The sequence below is a fragment of the Cavia porcellus genome, unplaced genomic scaffold, assembly GCF_034190915.1.
Source record: "Cavia porcellus strain 051 isolate PalLab524CR breed Dunkin Hartley unplaced genomic scaffold, mCavPor4.1 scaffold_32, whole genome shotgun sequence".
Classification (NCBI taxonomy): domain Eukaryota; kingdom Metazoa; phylum Chordata; class Mammalia; order Rodentia; family Caviidae; genus Cavia; species Cavia porcellus.
This window is the reverse complement of record NW_026947515.1, coordinates 15315424-15330739: the sequence shown is the minus strand read 5'-3', so window position 1 is coordinate 15330739 and position 15316 is coordinate 15315424. Positions and strand designations below refer to the sequence as shown.

Here is a 15316-nt window from a genome sequence, read left to right as displayed (position 1 = left end):
CTCTATACTAGAGACTCATCCTCAAAGTCCAATAACCTTTGATCATTCACGTCACCAAAAAACTTCACTTAAAGGAACTTGGAGTTTTGTGTATGTCACAGATTTTTTCTGATGAGCCTTTTCTGGACACTTTCTGATGCCTCTGTAGTCCTTCACTCTTCTCACATTTTGTTTGTCTGGCTCTTCCCTCTTTTTCTGTATTGTAAGTTCCTAGATGGCTGTGTCCTGCTAAAGGTGTGGGGAAGAATATAATGTGAGATCCACTGCTTCCTGTTAATCCCCAATTTTGATCCTTACCCTCCTTTCGTTTTCCATTCAAACTGATGTTTCCAGGCCTTTGTGGAATTCTGCAGGGTAGATTCATTCCCTTTTTCAGCAGTAGTAATTGCTCAATTCTTCTTCCATAGATGCTATTTTCCATTGAATTTCCATATTTCCCAGAAAGGTAACCTCTGTTGATGGCTAGTCTCATGATCTTGTTATATATCTTCTATTTTCATTTATGTTATTTTAGTGGAGTCCTGGACCAACTTCTACCATTAACTCAGAATTAGCAAATTTGCCAAACACTTTTTAATTGTGGCTCCCTGGCACACAGCATCTGTCTTGTTACTATGGATTGTTTTTAAATTTAGAGTCATGTTCTTTCCCTCCTTACATCCTATTTGTTTCCTTCTATGTATGTCTGTACCTCTATACCAACCTTCCTTCCTTCCTTCTTACCAGGGATTGAACTCTTGAGCTAGAATTTGCCAGGCAGTCGCTTATACCCCTGAGCTAAATTCCTGGCCCTAGGATGTAATTTTAAACATAAGAGGATAATCTAACCAGAAGCTAAACAAAGAAATTAGTTGATCCTAAGAGTGTTTTGTAGTCAATTTCTTTAATCTTGGGAAAATGTCTTAGTCACATTCTCATTACTGGAGCAAAATACCTAGCACTCACAACTTAAAAGAAAGATTAATTTCGTCACTCAGTTACAGTGAGTTCATTCCATGCTTAGTTGGCACTAAGGCCAAGCTATTACAAAGAACTTGATGGGATAGAAGGGTCTAGCAAAGGAGGGCTGCTCATATCGTGGTGGCCAGAAAGCAGAGAAAGAGAAGGTGGGGAACCAAGGAAGAAGATCACCATTAAGATCATATCCCCAGAAAACTGCCTCTTCCAACCAGACTCTTCCTGCTGATAACAGATTTAGCACTGATGATACAGTGCCCTCAGGATCCAGTCACCTTCCAAAAGAGTCCCACCTCTGAACACATGAGGCTTTGGGGTTTTTCTGTATTTAAACCATAACAAGATGAAACAGAGCCATTTCATTTAAGTTTTTTTTTTTAAAAAGCAACTACTCAATGCCGTGTCATAATAGGTTTTTCATGGCATGGGAAGATATCCATGACATTATATGTGTATAGAGAAAGATATATGTAGTATCTAGTCTTTCCACTTTAGTGATATTAATTTGATCATTGATAACAGGTGATGTTATCTGAACCATCAATTTTAATCATTGTGAACATCCTTTCCCATTTCAGAAGCTGTTGATGAGCTCAAGTCTATTATTTCAATTGAGAGAGCAAAATGGTGCCTTTTCAGTTTCTCTTGAATTTTTCTTCTACAAAGGACCATTTTTAAAAAATATTTGGTTACTACCTAAAATACAGTCTGTATAGAAGACAGACTGTACAGACTGTATCCTTAATTCATGCTCTTTATTAATCAATTTTTGGTCCCTTAGCAGGCCTCAAAAATGACCATTGATAAACTTTTTGCCCATCTTTTTTCACTGTAAATATCATTGTGAATTGGTTATTTTTATGTATTTGAGTAATAAGAAAGCAGTGCATGTTAAGTCCATGGCATAAGTGAGTGAGATCACTTAAAAATATACCAACAATGAAACAAATTACACGTGATTGTCTGTACAACTGTTTAAAAAATTGGATTTGTAATTAGTAAACTTACAAAAAATAAATCCTCAGACCAAATGGCTATAGTACTGAATTTCTCCACATATGTAAAGAAAGTTCAATTCTTAAAGGCTTGTCCAGAAAAAAGAAAGGAAAACTTTTCAACTTATTATATACAGCCACATTACTCTTTTACCAAAACCAGAGATAGTATGAAAAAAAAAGAATACAGACTAATTTCTGTGAACATTAGTGTGCGTATCAGTGTAAATAAGCACTATCAAACTGGATTTAACTAGGTATAAAAAGAAAAATATACCACGGCTGTGTAAGGCTTATCTTCAAGTGCAAGGCCAGTACAATATTTGTAAATTAATCAATATAATCCAGCATAGCAACAATCTAAAGGGAAAACAGATCACATAGTCATGTTAATAGATAATCACCCCCTCAAAATCACCAACCCCCAACACATACATTTGAACAAAATACATCTTATAATAACAACAACAAAAAAAACTTTTGGCAAAGTAGAAATAGAAGGAAACGTCCTCAATTTGCTAAAAGGTGTCTATAAAAATCGTGTAGCTAACATCACAGTTAATGGTGAAAGACTGCAAGCTAAGATGAGGAGGAAGACAGGACAAGTCAGGTAACTACAAGCCATGCACATGTAGTTAAAGTACTCAGGATCTCGATGCTAAGAGTTCAAGGCCAACATGGCCAACATAGCTTTACTCTAAAAAAAAGAAAAGAAAAAAGGGACATGGGAAACAGGGAGGCAGCACTTCTATTCAGCATTGTATTGGAGCGCTTATCTAGTCTAATAAGGTGAGGAGATAAAGGTCTAATAAAGGAAGATGGAAATGAAAGTCTAATAAAGGAAAGTGGAAAGAAAGAAAACTGTCCCTATTCTTTGACATGACTATCAGTAGAGAAGAAAGAAATCTTTCAAAAAACTAACAGAAATATTGTAAGAAATGTGAGTTTTACAAAGTCATGAGACGGAACCAACACAAAAATCAGTCACACTGATGAGCAGGAGGCACATACCTATAATGTTAGCATTTGGGAGGCTAAAAAGGAGGATCACTGCTAGTTCAAGGCAGCCTGGGCTCCGTAGTGAGACCATGTTTCAAAAAAATTAGTCATATTAGTATACTGACAAAAATATAAAAGTATTATTTGCAATTGTTCAAAGAAAGATCAAATACTGAGATGTAAATCTTGTAAAACCTGTGCAGGATCTGGATGTGAAAACTATGAAATTGGTAAAATGTAATTTGCTTAATATATAAACTGTTTTTTAATCTGTCATTGAAATGTCTTTGGCTGTACTAACTTACACTTAAAGACAGCTTCCAGTGTAGCAATTCACTTTTTCACACTTTCTTCCCTTTATGTTGAGTGAAATATATGTACCAGTAGACCTGTCTTTATTATTTTTCTTTAATTTATAAAACATTTTGAAACTTTCAAGTTTCAGTGCCTTTTTTCTGATGTAAAGGGTCAATCATACTCATAATGTGATTTGAAATTGCATTTCCTCTTTCATCTACACATTCATCTCTCTCAGTAGGTGCTTTGAAACTATGATAGATTTTGTACAGTGCTTCCCAGGATCCTGCGCTGTGTGTCTGAGTGGTTTGGGGGTGTCAGTTTGGAAGATACAAATGACACACAGTTCTACTAAGTTTCAATTGAATATTGTATCCTCTTAGATCAGCCTTCTGTTTCCTTATTTTTGTTTTAGAACTGAAGAAACCTGGCTTTATGGCCAAGAAAATAGAATCAGAAGTTGGCCATGTGTTGTTGTAGGACTGTGTAGTAAGTAGCAGAGCTGAGTTCTAAACCTAGTCTTTTGACTCCAAGTCCAAAAGTAAGGTTGCTTTTTTCGCTGGGGCAATGCAGGAGGAGCTGGTAAACAGTCACAGAGAAGAAAACTCTAGCATTTCTACTTAATAGTGTGAGATTGTCACAGAGTGAGGTCCACTGATTTGTGAAATGATTTTTTGTATGTGTATATAGTATGAGCCCAGAGGACCCGGTCGGCCTTTGTACCAAAGAAGAATCTCATCTAGCTCAGTGCAGCCTTGTTCTGAAGAAGCAAGCACTCCTCAAGACAGCCTGCCTCAGTGTAAGGAGCTGCAGGACCATGGCAACCCTCCACCTTTCAGCTTCTCATCCCCAGAGTCCTGGGGGAACACCACCTCAACTGCCTCCTATCAGAACATTCCGTGCAATGGATCCAGCAGGACAGCCCAGCCCAGAGAATTGATAGGTAAGACTCCTCAGCGCCTAGGTATTTATAGAGCTTTCTTCTATCTTTTTTCAACACCATTTATATTATTACTGTTGAACAGTATTTAATGCTCAGTATTCAGAGGTGTGCCTTAGACGTACACATCCTCATCACCTGGAAAATTAGTAGATATATCCATGTTTGAAAATTGATCCTTTTGACCTGGGTTGAGTAAAAGAAGTAATGAAACTTAAAATGTATTTTTAATTAGACAAAATCACCCTTGCTTGGGAAAAGTTTTGTTTTCTGGGGATTTGGGGGGAAGAGTGTTCATCAAGGTTGCAAGTTAGGTCAGTATCAGTTATTAGTAAAGTGTTGATGATATGCTATATAATGGAGTAGCCACGAGAGAGACCAGCAAAACCTCACATTTGAGGATTAATAAATCCTGTTCATTTCTTGTATTCTGATACCCAGAATTCCATGGCCAAAGGCATAGGAAGAGACAGGAATGGACAGCACACTGGGAACTTGACCTGTGTGGTGGGCGATTTAAAGGCTTCTTTGGTCTGGAACACAGCTACACTTTCATCTTTCCTTTGCCTCCCTCTTTTTACTGTATTGACTATAAAGAGGCTTAATTATCATACTCAGGATGTCTTAATGTCCCTATCTTTGTGGGCTGTATTCCTTGATCTTTGTGATCAAGCCTGAGAACTTTATGCAGGACATTTCTGTCCTGGTTCCATCAGCCTTTATACTTAAAATTAATTTTCTCCATTTTAGAATGTGAATTCATTGTTTCTGTAACTGACCCCGTTTTGAGTATCTGCCATACAAGCCTATTTTTAGAACAATGGACATAATAGGACAGAACATATTAAAAGATTTTGCTTTTGTTTCCTAGCAAGAGACATTGTCATTTTAATCTTCAAACACACATCAGTACCTACTATATGTAACTTGTATTTTGTTTGAGGTTGCTTTGTTTTTTGAAGTCTAACATAAACACTTGATCCTGAGAAACATGTAAATTACAAATTTATATTTTTTGGTTTGTTTTATAATTTATTTTAAAAATATCATTTCTTATTTTCCCATACCACTTTTAGGATAGCTTTAGGCCAGAATCAATAAAAAAATTCTTTTTTGACCTGAGCTGATAAGATAAAAAGTTCTGGAACAAATAGTGAAGCTTATGTCATTTCTGGTGTCTTTTCTGCAAATACAGAATGATTACTATCTTCTTTGCCAGGTGATAAATTGTCACATTTTGTAGTTAAAACTAATACTTTAAAATTTCTAAATCACTAACATTCTGAACTAAAACTTCTTCACTATTGCTGTTTTTCAGAGTAAGGTAGTAGTGGTACATCGGGTGACCATACATGAGGCTAATCACCATACATGAGGCTTCTTTCAGAAATTTTGAGATTTCTTGAACTTGAAGAAGGCTATTCTGTGTTGTCATTAAATTTTAAAATGGTTCGGTGGTCTTTAGAGGGAAGCTAATTTTCTAAGGAGAAGAAGTTAATGCTTTAAAATAATTACAAACAATTTTACAAATACATGAAATCAGCATATTCAATAATCAAATTATTATAAGAAAAAGGTAAAGTATTTTCATCTTAACCTCCAAATTCTGGTTTTCTCTTACATTGGGCAACTGTGTTTTTGATGTTATGCTTTTTAAACTTTGTCATATTAGGTATAGCTTTGATCAAGTATTACCAGTGTATTTTAGAAAAAAAAGCTTAAAAAAGAAACATTAGCAGGTTGGCTCCCATCACCCCTCCCCATCTCTAACTTATTTTGAATTGCTAAATAACTGAAGATAAAAGGAAAATACCTGATTTCCTTCTATATGGTGATTGTCTTAAGCTGCTTCTGATGTCAATAAACAGAAACCATCTCAACCTAGCTGAAGTACAAAGACTTATATTGGCAGAAAGACCAGTTCCTTCTAAGAACAACTGGATAGTTACTGAGAAGTATATATAATATGTGTAAAGTACATAGCACAAAATACCTGGCCCATAGTAATCATTCACAATGGGTTGTCATTATCCTAAACTCTCTCTGGTGGTTTCTGTCTACTCCTTTTTTCTACTTATCTGTTTTCTGATTGCTCTGCTTCTTACATATTTCATTGGCTTTGGTTTGCCACAGCACTTTGGCTCCAAATAGTTTAACTGTAGGTCTCAATATGTCCACCCCCACACCATCTGTCTGTCTATCTGTCTGCCTGCCTGCCTGCCTGCCCCCCCCCCCACACACACATGCACTTCTCAGAAATGTTTGGAATCTGTTGCAGTGCTATGTAAAATTTTTCAAAGCTATAGCCTACTGGGCAATAATACTAGTTAGGTAGAATAGAGTCAATTTTTAAAAATTTTTGTTTTACAAGCTAAGAATCAAATCTTTGGCTTAAGCATGCTAGGCACGTACTCTACAACTGAGCTACATTCCCAGCCTATAGTCAAAGACCTTGAAATTCTGTAAGAAGATAAGTATGACATAGGCTGCAGCTGCTTTTGTTTTTACCGCCAACGTATTCTATGTTTGGTCAAAATGTATTATAAGAAAAGTTAATTTTTTGTGGGATCCCCCACCCTCAGTACTGAAGATTGAACTCAGGACTTTCACTCTGAGCTGCATCACTAGTTCTTTTTTAATTTTTTGAGATAGGTTTTTGCTGTTTGCTAGGAAGGCTCAAACTTGCCTTATTCCTGCCTTAGCCCCCCAGAGTGCTGGAATTACAGGTATGAACCACCATAGCTGTACTTCTTTGAGACAAGGTCTCATTATGTATTCCAGGCTGGCTTTGAACTTGTGATCCTCTTGCCACAGCCTCCCAAGAGTTGGGATTGTAGGCATGTTCCACCACATTCAGCTAACAAATAAAATTCAGTGCCACTATTTCTTAGATAAATAATGAGTCATTTTAACCAAAAGTCATCATACACAGCTCATTGTAATTTAAGAATAAAAAGTGAATAATTAGTATGATAATATCAGCATGTAACATACAGTTCTTTATTTTTCAGCAAGCCTTCAAATTTGACCATTTAGTTTTTGTGATCGCCCTTACAGTTCCATGGTTCTTTTGTATGTTGATGGGGTGGAGAAGTCTGCATAGTGGTGTGATTTCTGCATTCAATGGTAAAAGTTTTTTCATGTCCTAGCTACACTGTTCTTGAGTTCCTGGAGGTGAGAACCAGCTGTGACCTTGTGAGCTGTGGAGGTAGGAGAATGCCTGGCTGACCATTTAACCAATGTTGTTGTTCTTTGCTTCTAGCTCCACCTAAGACTGTCAAGCCCCCAGAGGAGCACCTGAAGTCTGAAAGCCATGAGGTATCCAGTTCCTTCAACTATAACGTGCTGCAGCATCTTGGCCAGTTCCCACCACTCATGCCCAACAAGCAGATTGCTGAGTCAGCAAACAGCAGCAACCAGCAGAGCCCTGCGGGGAACAAGCCAGCCATGTCCTATGCCAGTGCGCTGCGTGCACCTCCCAAGCCCAGGCCCCCACCAGAGCAGGCCAAGAAGAACAGTGACCCCCTGTCTCTGTTCCAGGAACTCAGCCTCGGCAGCTCCTCAGGCAGCAATGGCTTTTATTCCTATTTTAAATAATCACTTTTTTTGTCCTCAAGGGGAAAATGTTTTAATTTCTGTTTATATTAATAGAATTAAGGTAGTTGGACTTCATCTATAGATGCACAGTTCTTTGTTTTAATATTAAATATGTTCTCACTTAATTGCTTTGCTGCTAGACTTGCAACTAATTTTTTAAAAGTATATTCCATTATTTTGCATTTTTGATGTGTCAGAATTTTGACAGCTTTTATGTAGAATAAAAAATATTTTTAAATTGGTGTATTGTTATATATGTTTGCATCAAGCTAGCAGCTAAGAGGTTAATTGTGCAACTATTAAAAAAAGAAAAAAAAGTTTGTCTAAAATGTATTTAAAAAGAAAAAAATTGTAAGTAGCATTTACATTTATTCAATAATATTACGATATGCTGGGTTTCTGTACCAGAAATGGCCAGTTGATGTACAAATGTATGTTATTTTTGCTCAAATTCATTTAAAGTTTTTTAAAATAAAGGGCAGCATCTTCGAAATACTTTAAGTTTTATCAGCTTTTTTTGTGAAGGATGCTGCATTCTAAAACTTTTATAGTTTTAGACTCTGTGTGATACGCTGTTGTACTCTCCATCCACCGTAGGATAGAGCTGAAGGCATTCTTTGTAGGTGTATTTTGTATGCCACTGTTTTTTGAAGTGTGAAAAAACTTTGGCATACTTAGTTATTTTTTTTGGACAAGCTACACTTCAAGCTTGTTTTTAATGTTAATTTGATAGTGTGGTTTTTTTAAACAAATCATGAAGCTGAAAAATTTTTAGGATTGTTGGTGCTTAGTAGACTTGATAACTATTTTAAAAATGCGTGAATTTAGTAAAATCCTTTTTTCTCACTATGCATGTGTAAATGTTTGTAATCTAGCTTCCCCCTTCTCTAGTGGTATAAAGAATTGTGCCGCTTTAAGATTTGATTTTTGTCCTCCAGTAAAAATTTTGGTACCTAATTTGATGTTTACATTAAAATGTGACATTATATACATGGCAATTCAAATATTTTGCTAGTTGTTTTATTTGAGGAACATCATTAAAAAAACGTTTGTCGAAAATTAATCAAGATTCATCAAACTCTGGGGCAGAAAACTACCCTTGTTTCTCATGTCTTTCAGTTCTTTTGAATACCCCTATTGAACATGTATAAAATATAAAATTTAAATAACTATCTTAAATATTCTATAGTCTGATAGTTGTCTTGAATGAGCTTTGGTAAAATCCAAAGAAAAATGTTTACCCTCTTACAACTTGTGGTCTTATGACACATTTGAAGTGATGCATGTCCTTATCATTTTCCTAATCTAGTAGTACAACTTTATATTTCTGAAATCTCTTGAAACTACAGTATAACTTTAAAAAAAAGATGAGGCCAGGGAACATTTCAAATGAGCCCAACTTTCCTGAGTATCCATTAAAAAATAGCTATTTAAAAGACTGCTTTTGACAGGCCGCCTCATATTCACAGTGCATTTTAGAAGTGGGGTTGAGAGTGGTAAGGGTAAAGAGAAATTATTTACGTCTCTTGTATGCCTGAAGGTTAGTTTAGGTTGGCCAGCTGCAGTCCTCATATCATTTGGGATAAAAGCATGTCTTTGGTTAGAGGTTAGCAAGCTACAGGACAAATGAAATGTATCTCTTACTCAGTTCTACTCTTCTGCCTAGGGTGCATTTCATTGGTGTGTGGCTTCCTGTTACAGGCTGCAGGTCTCTGTGGGGTGGCAGATGGAGACCTGTAGACTACAGACATGTTAATGGTTAGTATAAATCACAGTTGGAAAACTGAGCCAGCAGCTACAGCTCTTTGCTTTTTCTGTAGGATATCACATTGCCACGTTCAGCTATGTCAAATTTTGCTTAGCGTACTTTAGTGAGAAGATGGAAAATTTTTTGTGCTGTATAGCTGTATATTTTCCACACTATGACAAACATAGCCCAAATGAAAATTAGGTCTCTCCAGTGTGAAAATGTCCATGAAAAATAATTTTTTCATCAGTGATGGCCCTCTCCTACCCCCATGCATGCCAATATACAGCACTAGAATACAAGTTAGATAAATGTTCAACAGCATTTTAATAATATGAAGACAGAATTGTACTGTCCGATCTCTCAGTTAACCTTTGTCATGAGGTTATTACCTGATTTTCTGTTTCCCTTACTTGAACCTTTAAAAAATACCAGTTTTTAAATTATTTATGTTACTATTTACTTAAGGAGGTCATTTACACACTGCCACCTTCTATAAATTATTGATGATGGAGCCTTGGATAAGGAAGCTGTCCATTTGCTATGACATTTTCTTTCTAAGCAGTTATTTCTAAAAAATGAACAATAATAGCTACTTATTAGTCTATTCCTCTGCGCTCAGTCTCCAAGTGTTCATTTTTTTCTTGTTTGTGGTCAAGGATTTGAATGTTGTTTCCATTGGATAATCTTTTCGGTCTTCTAGATTAAAAGCTTATTTTTAACCCCTAACAAGCTTCCTCTTTGTCAGCATTACTTAATGCCGTATTTCCAGCACTGCTTTAGAGAATTTTATTTATGCATAGTTAATTTGTAATGATTTGAGCAAGTATTACTGTAAGAATCATCGCAACTTCCCATTGAAATGAGGCATGGCTTCTGAATACAGTTGATGTGCGTTGGCATTATTGTAGTTATTAGCAAATACCCATAAGTCAGGCTGATAAAATAACTTATTTTCTTATTTCTATACTAGATTCAACCTTAGAGCTCAGATGAAACATATACATATATTAATATATGGATTTTTTTAAAGGAAACTTGATAGCTCTGGGATAATACCAATTATTACCAACTCCCCTTTTTTCTGTAACAGATTTCTTCTAAGTGAAGTTAACTGTTCATATGATTTCTTTCTTTCTACTTCTTTGTTCTTTGTATCACTCTGAAGTTTCCTTGCTCTTGCCAAAACTATTTTTCATTTATTTCACTTTTTAGTTTCAGTGCAACTTGAGATTTTCTTTCTCTTTGAGTCTTAAATTCTTTTGAATAATAGAAACTTTGTAGATTATTTCTGCTATTTATTTTCCTGTTATAAAAATGATTTTTTTGTTCAGATACGAAGAACTTCATTCACTATAATATGGGTATTTCTCTGTATTTTTAAAAAGGAGTTTTGGTTGCCATCTTGGTGTATGCTTTGCCAAATTTTTAGAGCAGAGCTTCTTTTTAATGGTTAATTAGTAGTTAATTATTTACCATTTAAATCAATGTGACCTTAGGTTTTCTTTCTGCACAGAGTTCTGCTTTTCATGTAGGTCATCTCATATACCAGACTGCTTAGTATGTTTTTTGTTTTTCGATTTTGGTTTTTGTTTTTCATCTGAGATTTTAAAATAAGTTCAGGTTTGATGTAGATACCTAGTCTTTTTAGTTCAAACAATTGCAGAATAATTGAAATAAGCAGAATCTCCACTTAATAAGCATTACCTATTAAACATAGTAATCTCTAACACCTATTTATGAAAATATAGGAATTGATGATCCTGAGAAAGCTAATTGAATTATCTAACTTTGAGATATTTATGTACAGTATAGTATTATGTTGGTCTAGTGTAGATGATTTTGTTTTTAAAAATTTTCATCTAAGAGCAAAACTATAAACGAATAAGAATGTGACTGTCACCACCTTGGTCAAGAAAAAGGGTGTGGAAATAATTTCTAGATAAAGTTTAGTATTTCAGCTATCATTATTAAGAAAAGTAAATTTCTTGAGATAGTCATTTAAAAAGAGACACCCATGATAGCAGTATTCCATTGTGAAGTTGTCTTTAAACAGGGAATCCCAGACAATGTCTATAAAATATAAGGCTAAATTTCAGTATAGTGAAACATACATATTGCTGCTTTAAAAGACTAGCCTGCTTTTTCCTATTTGCAACTCCTCAAAGGTTCTGATTTGTTTTTTCTGACTTAACATTATTTCTTGCTAAAAATCCTTCTTAATATTTGAAAATCCTTATTTCTACCACTAGTCTGTACATTTTCCTGAATCTTGAGGTAAATATCTTTCTGCATCTAATTTGTCTGTCCCCTCTGCCATTTGATCTATGTTCAAACTGCCTGGAAGCTAGAAAAATGGATAATAGTCTATTGATTTCTTATTCAGAATACCGCTTAGTGGTGTCAGTCACATATTATAAAGATACCATCTTGAAAGAATAAGTGGCATATTAGTCCTCAAAGTGCTCATTACAAGAAGCTTCTCACATTGTCCATCGATTGGAGGTTGGACGTTTATTTGCTGAGACTACTCTAAATCTGCTAAATTCACAATTACCATTTTCATCCCTGTGTAATTAGCAATCTCAAGACTCGTTGCAAGGACTAAGTCTTAGCAATATTTAACATTCTTACAGAATATTCATAAAATGGCACTAAATTATTACATCAGGTGAAACAAATCAAAAGACAATTTTAATGTAACATTTAAAAATTCATACCTAAGGCAAATGCCTGTTTTGGATTTTCACTGAAGGAAGGTACCTAATAAGAGAATCTAGACTTAAAAATGTGAACTGTGGTTAAATCCTAGACCCAGTTGTACAGTGATAGTCTAAAGTTTCTCAAACTGGAGTACTGGAAAAACCCAGAGATATTCATATGCTTGTAGTTTCAGTAATCACAATGTTAGACCAGACTTTATTTGCAGTTTGTTCAACAGAGAGATTTTATTTTGATACAGATATTTAGCATAAAGTATAAGTTTTATAGAATTCTATGAGTTCATTGAACAATTTATGGAATTTTCATTATGTTCCTGGGCAGTCTTTTCAACTGTTTCTACCTCACATACGAGGTCTCTTCCGTATTTTATTTTGCATACTAGCATGTGATTGCCTGCCTTAGAACTGTGTATAGGAAAGCAAATCAATATTACCTTTTAAGAAATTTTTGATTTTTGAAAAATTATTTTCACAAATACTTTTTTAATGTCCATGAGAAATAAAGGGGAAAGAATGGAAACATACATTGGTTCAGCAGAGTAGTATCTATATACACACCTGTCATGTTTTAAGATTTTAGAATCGTGGCAGTGAAAGAGAAACAGGGAAGAAAGAAATAAGGCAGGAAAAGTAGTATTCACACTTTAGTCAGCAGCAGGCTTACTTAGAGGTTTTGTTGAAGTGCAGGTTGCTGAGCTTTACCCCAATTCTGATTCTAGGCTGCAGTCTGACCACTGGCATTGGCAACAAGTTTCTGGCAGTGCTGGTGCTTGCTGGTCCAGGAATTGTGCTTCGCACATCACTTGTCTCTAGAAAGTTTGAAGATGTTTCTAACAATGCGTTTATTTACTTGAGATAAAAATTGATCTCTTGAATCATTTTTAGAATTTTGATTCCCTGAGTGGCACATTCCCAGAGAAAGAGCTCTAAGCCTTTGGATTGACTGCCACCCCCTTTTTTCCTCCCCTGGTGGGATCCATGCTGCTCTTGTCATTACGATGAAAGAGCTCTTTCATTTCTAGAGTGAGATTGGTTTTATGTACAGTGCTGCCTGGGCTTTGGTCTGGAAGCTGTGCGTTTGTTTGATGTGCTTAGAGTCAATCTTGATGATCCGTACACATGGAGAATAGTGGAAAGAAGCCATCTGAAGGTCACGAGAATGCACTTTGCATTTATTGAGGCACTAAGTACAGGAGTCCCTGTCCTAATATAGTGGTGACATGGAGCATTGAAAATGATAGGTAATAACCCAAATAATGTGTAGTTTTCATGGTGGTTTTTTGGGGGGGAGGGGCTAGGGGATGGTGAGGGGGAAGGATTTGCTTTTCAAATTGTGTGTTTCTCAGGTTAAAGTTATTTTGGATTTCTGCCATACCAGCAGGTGTTAGGAAGAGTCTGAGGTGCTGTATGTGGCAGAAAATGAATAATTGTTTCTGATTTCTTTGCTACCTTTAAAAAGAATCTGTATATGTTGCAAAACAGTCTAGGGGAATCGGCCACCTAACAGCATGAGTTATCCATAAATCATAGGTGCACATGTATGAGCAAGTTATTTTTGAGAAAGAAACTGCCTATCACAATCTTGACAGGTCTTTGCATATTTTCACATTTGTGTATTGTTGTTGCTGTTGTTGTTGTTTTAATATTCACCCTGGACTGTACCTTGGGGAGTATTAGGCTCTGCTTCTGGTTTTTTGTTTCCCTTTGAATTTACTGAGATGCTAGCAAGAGAAAACCCTAACTTTAAGGTAATAGACTATAGAATGATTTAGGTGTAGGAGTATACATGATGACCATCATACAACGCATGGCTTTGGAGTTCTTAATTCTGCTTCAAAAGCTTGATGACCTTTGGCGAGGATTGTTCATATGTTCAGCTCAGGTTCCTTTATGTAGTCCCAACTTATAGGGAACTTTGGTTTATTTACACTTTGTTTTGCGTGGCACTACGTACGCGAAGACCTCTTTATATCTTTCTGTAGGTCAGAGAACTCTTTTGCTCCAAATTAAACTCCCAAAGTGTCAGTTACACTTGAGATTTTATGTATCCAGACCACACCTGATCCTATAAGTCTGTGTATGGGACATTATGTACATCATGTACTGTATCTGATTTCTGTGCCAGCCATCTGACCTGATTCTTTGAAACCCATGAAGGTACTTGCTATATGTAGTGTGTATCCTAGGATTGATTCTCTAAATTACAAAGGTAATGGGTTTTGCATTTTATTAAATGATCCTATTATTAGTGACAGGATTTTTTGTAGTGCTTCAGAAATACAGTTCTTACCTAAACTTGTTCAGCTAGCTTCACAGGATCAGTTGCTTAGTAAATTCATATTGGTTCTTACTTTGGAAAATGTTTCTAAGGGGGACTGTATAAAACAACTGGTAAGTTTCCATCTCTTCAAAGGACCAGTTGCGTGGCCATCTAATAAAGCATATTTATGGCAAAATTATTTTTCTTTGCAGTAAATGATACCTCATTTAAGAGGCTCTAATACCTAAAGAGTTTATTCTTAAGTAAAAATGACTTTGTATAATAGTATAACCCCAAAACTACTCTCTAGGGTTTTATTCTTCCTCTGTCTTTGTCTTTTCTTTTATAGCTTAATTTCTAGAATTACTTTAGCTACTTTGGTTTCTTAGTACAGGTTTTCAACTTGGAGTCTACGGTTCCTACAGTGTGATCATTGTCTCAGTGAAGTTCTTTTGTTTTAAAAAATTCATGGTAACACAAAATGTATTTTACTGCTACAACTAAAATGTATTTATAATAAAATGCCTTTTTAATAATTTGGAGACTTGTTTATTATGTGTGAAAATAAGTTTCTGTGTTCTTCTAAGTTCAAAGGTATTACAACAGAAGCATAACATTGAAATGTTAAGATGGAAACCAGTGTAAGTGAGCACTCAGCATCAGTTCATGAAGTTGTAACTCATTTCCAGAAATGTGTGACTTCATTTACATCCCCAGACTTGGTGACTCATGTTTGTAATCTCAGCAGTCTGGAGGCTGAGGCAAGAGGATCATCATGAATTTGAGGCCAAGTGGGGCTAC

General features: G+C 35.6%; 1 protein-coding gene across 10 annotated transcripts in view; it reads left to right on the top strand.

Moving 5' to 3' along the window:
• Helz (helicase with zinc finger) overlaps nucleotides 1–15051 on the top strand; it is a 170308-nt gene extending 155257 nt beyond the window's left edge. For all 10 annotated transcript variants that reach the window (XM_063241957.1, XM_063241959.1, XM_063241956.1 and 7 more), the window contains 2 exons: nucleotides 3939–4191; nucleotides 7451–15051. In XM_063241957.1, coding sequence (XP_063098027.1) covers nucleotides 3939–4191; nucleotides 7451–7785 — 588 coding nt within the window. In that variant the 3' untranslated portion in view covers nucleotides 7786–15051. The remainder of the gene's footprint in view (nucleotides 1–3938; nucleotides 4192–7450) is intronic.
• The last annotated feature ends 265 nt before the right edge of the window (nucleotides 15052–15316 follow it).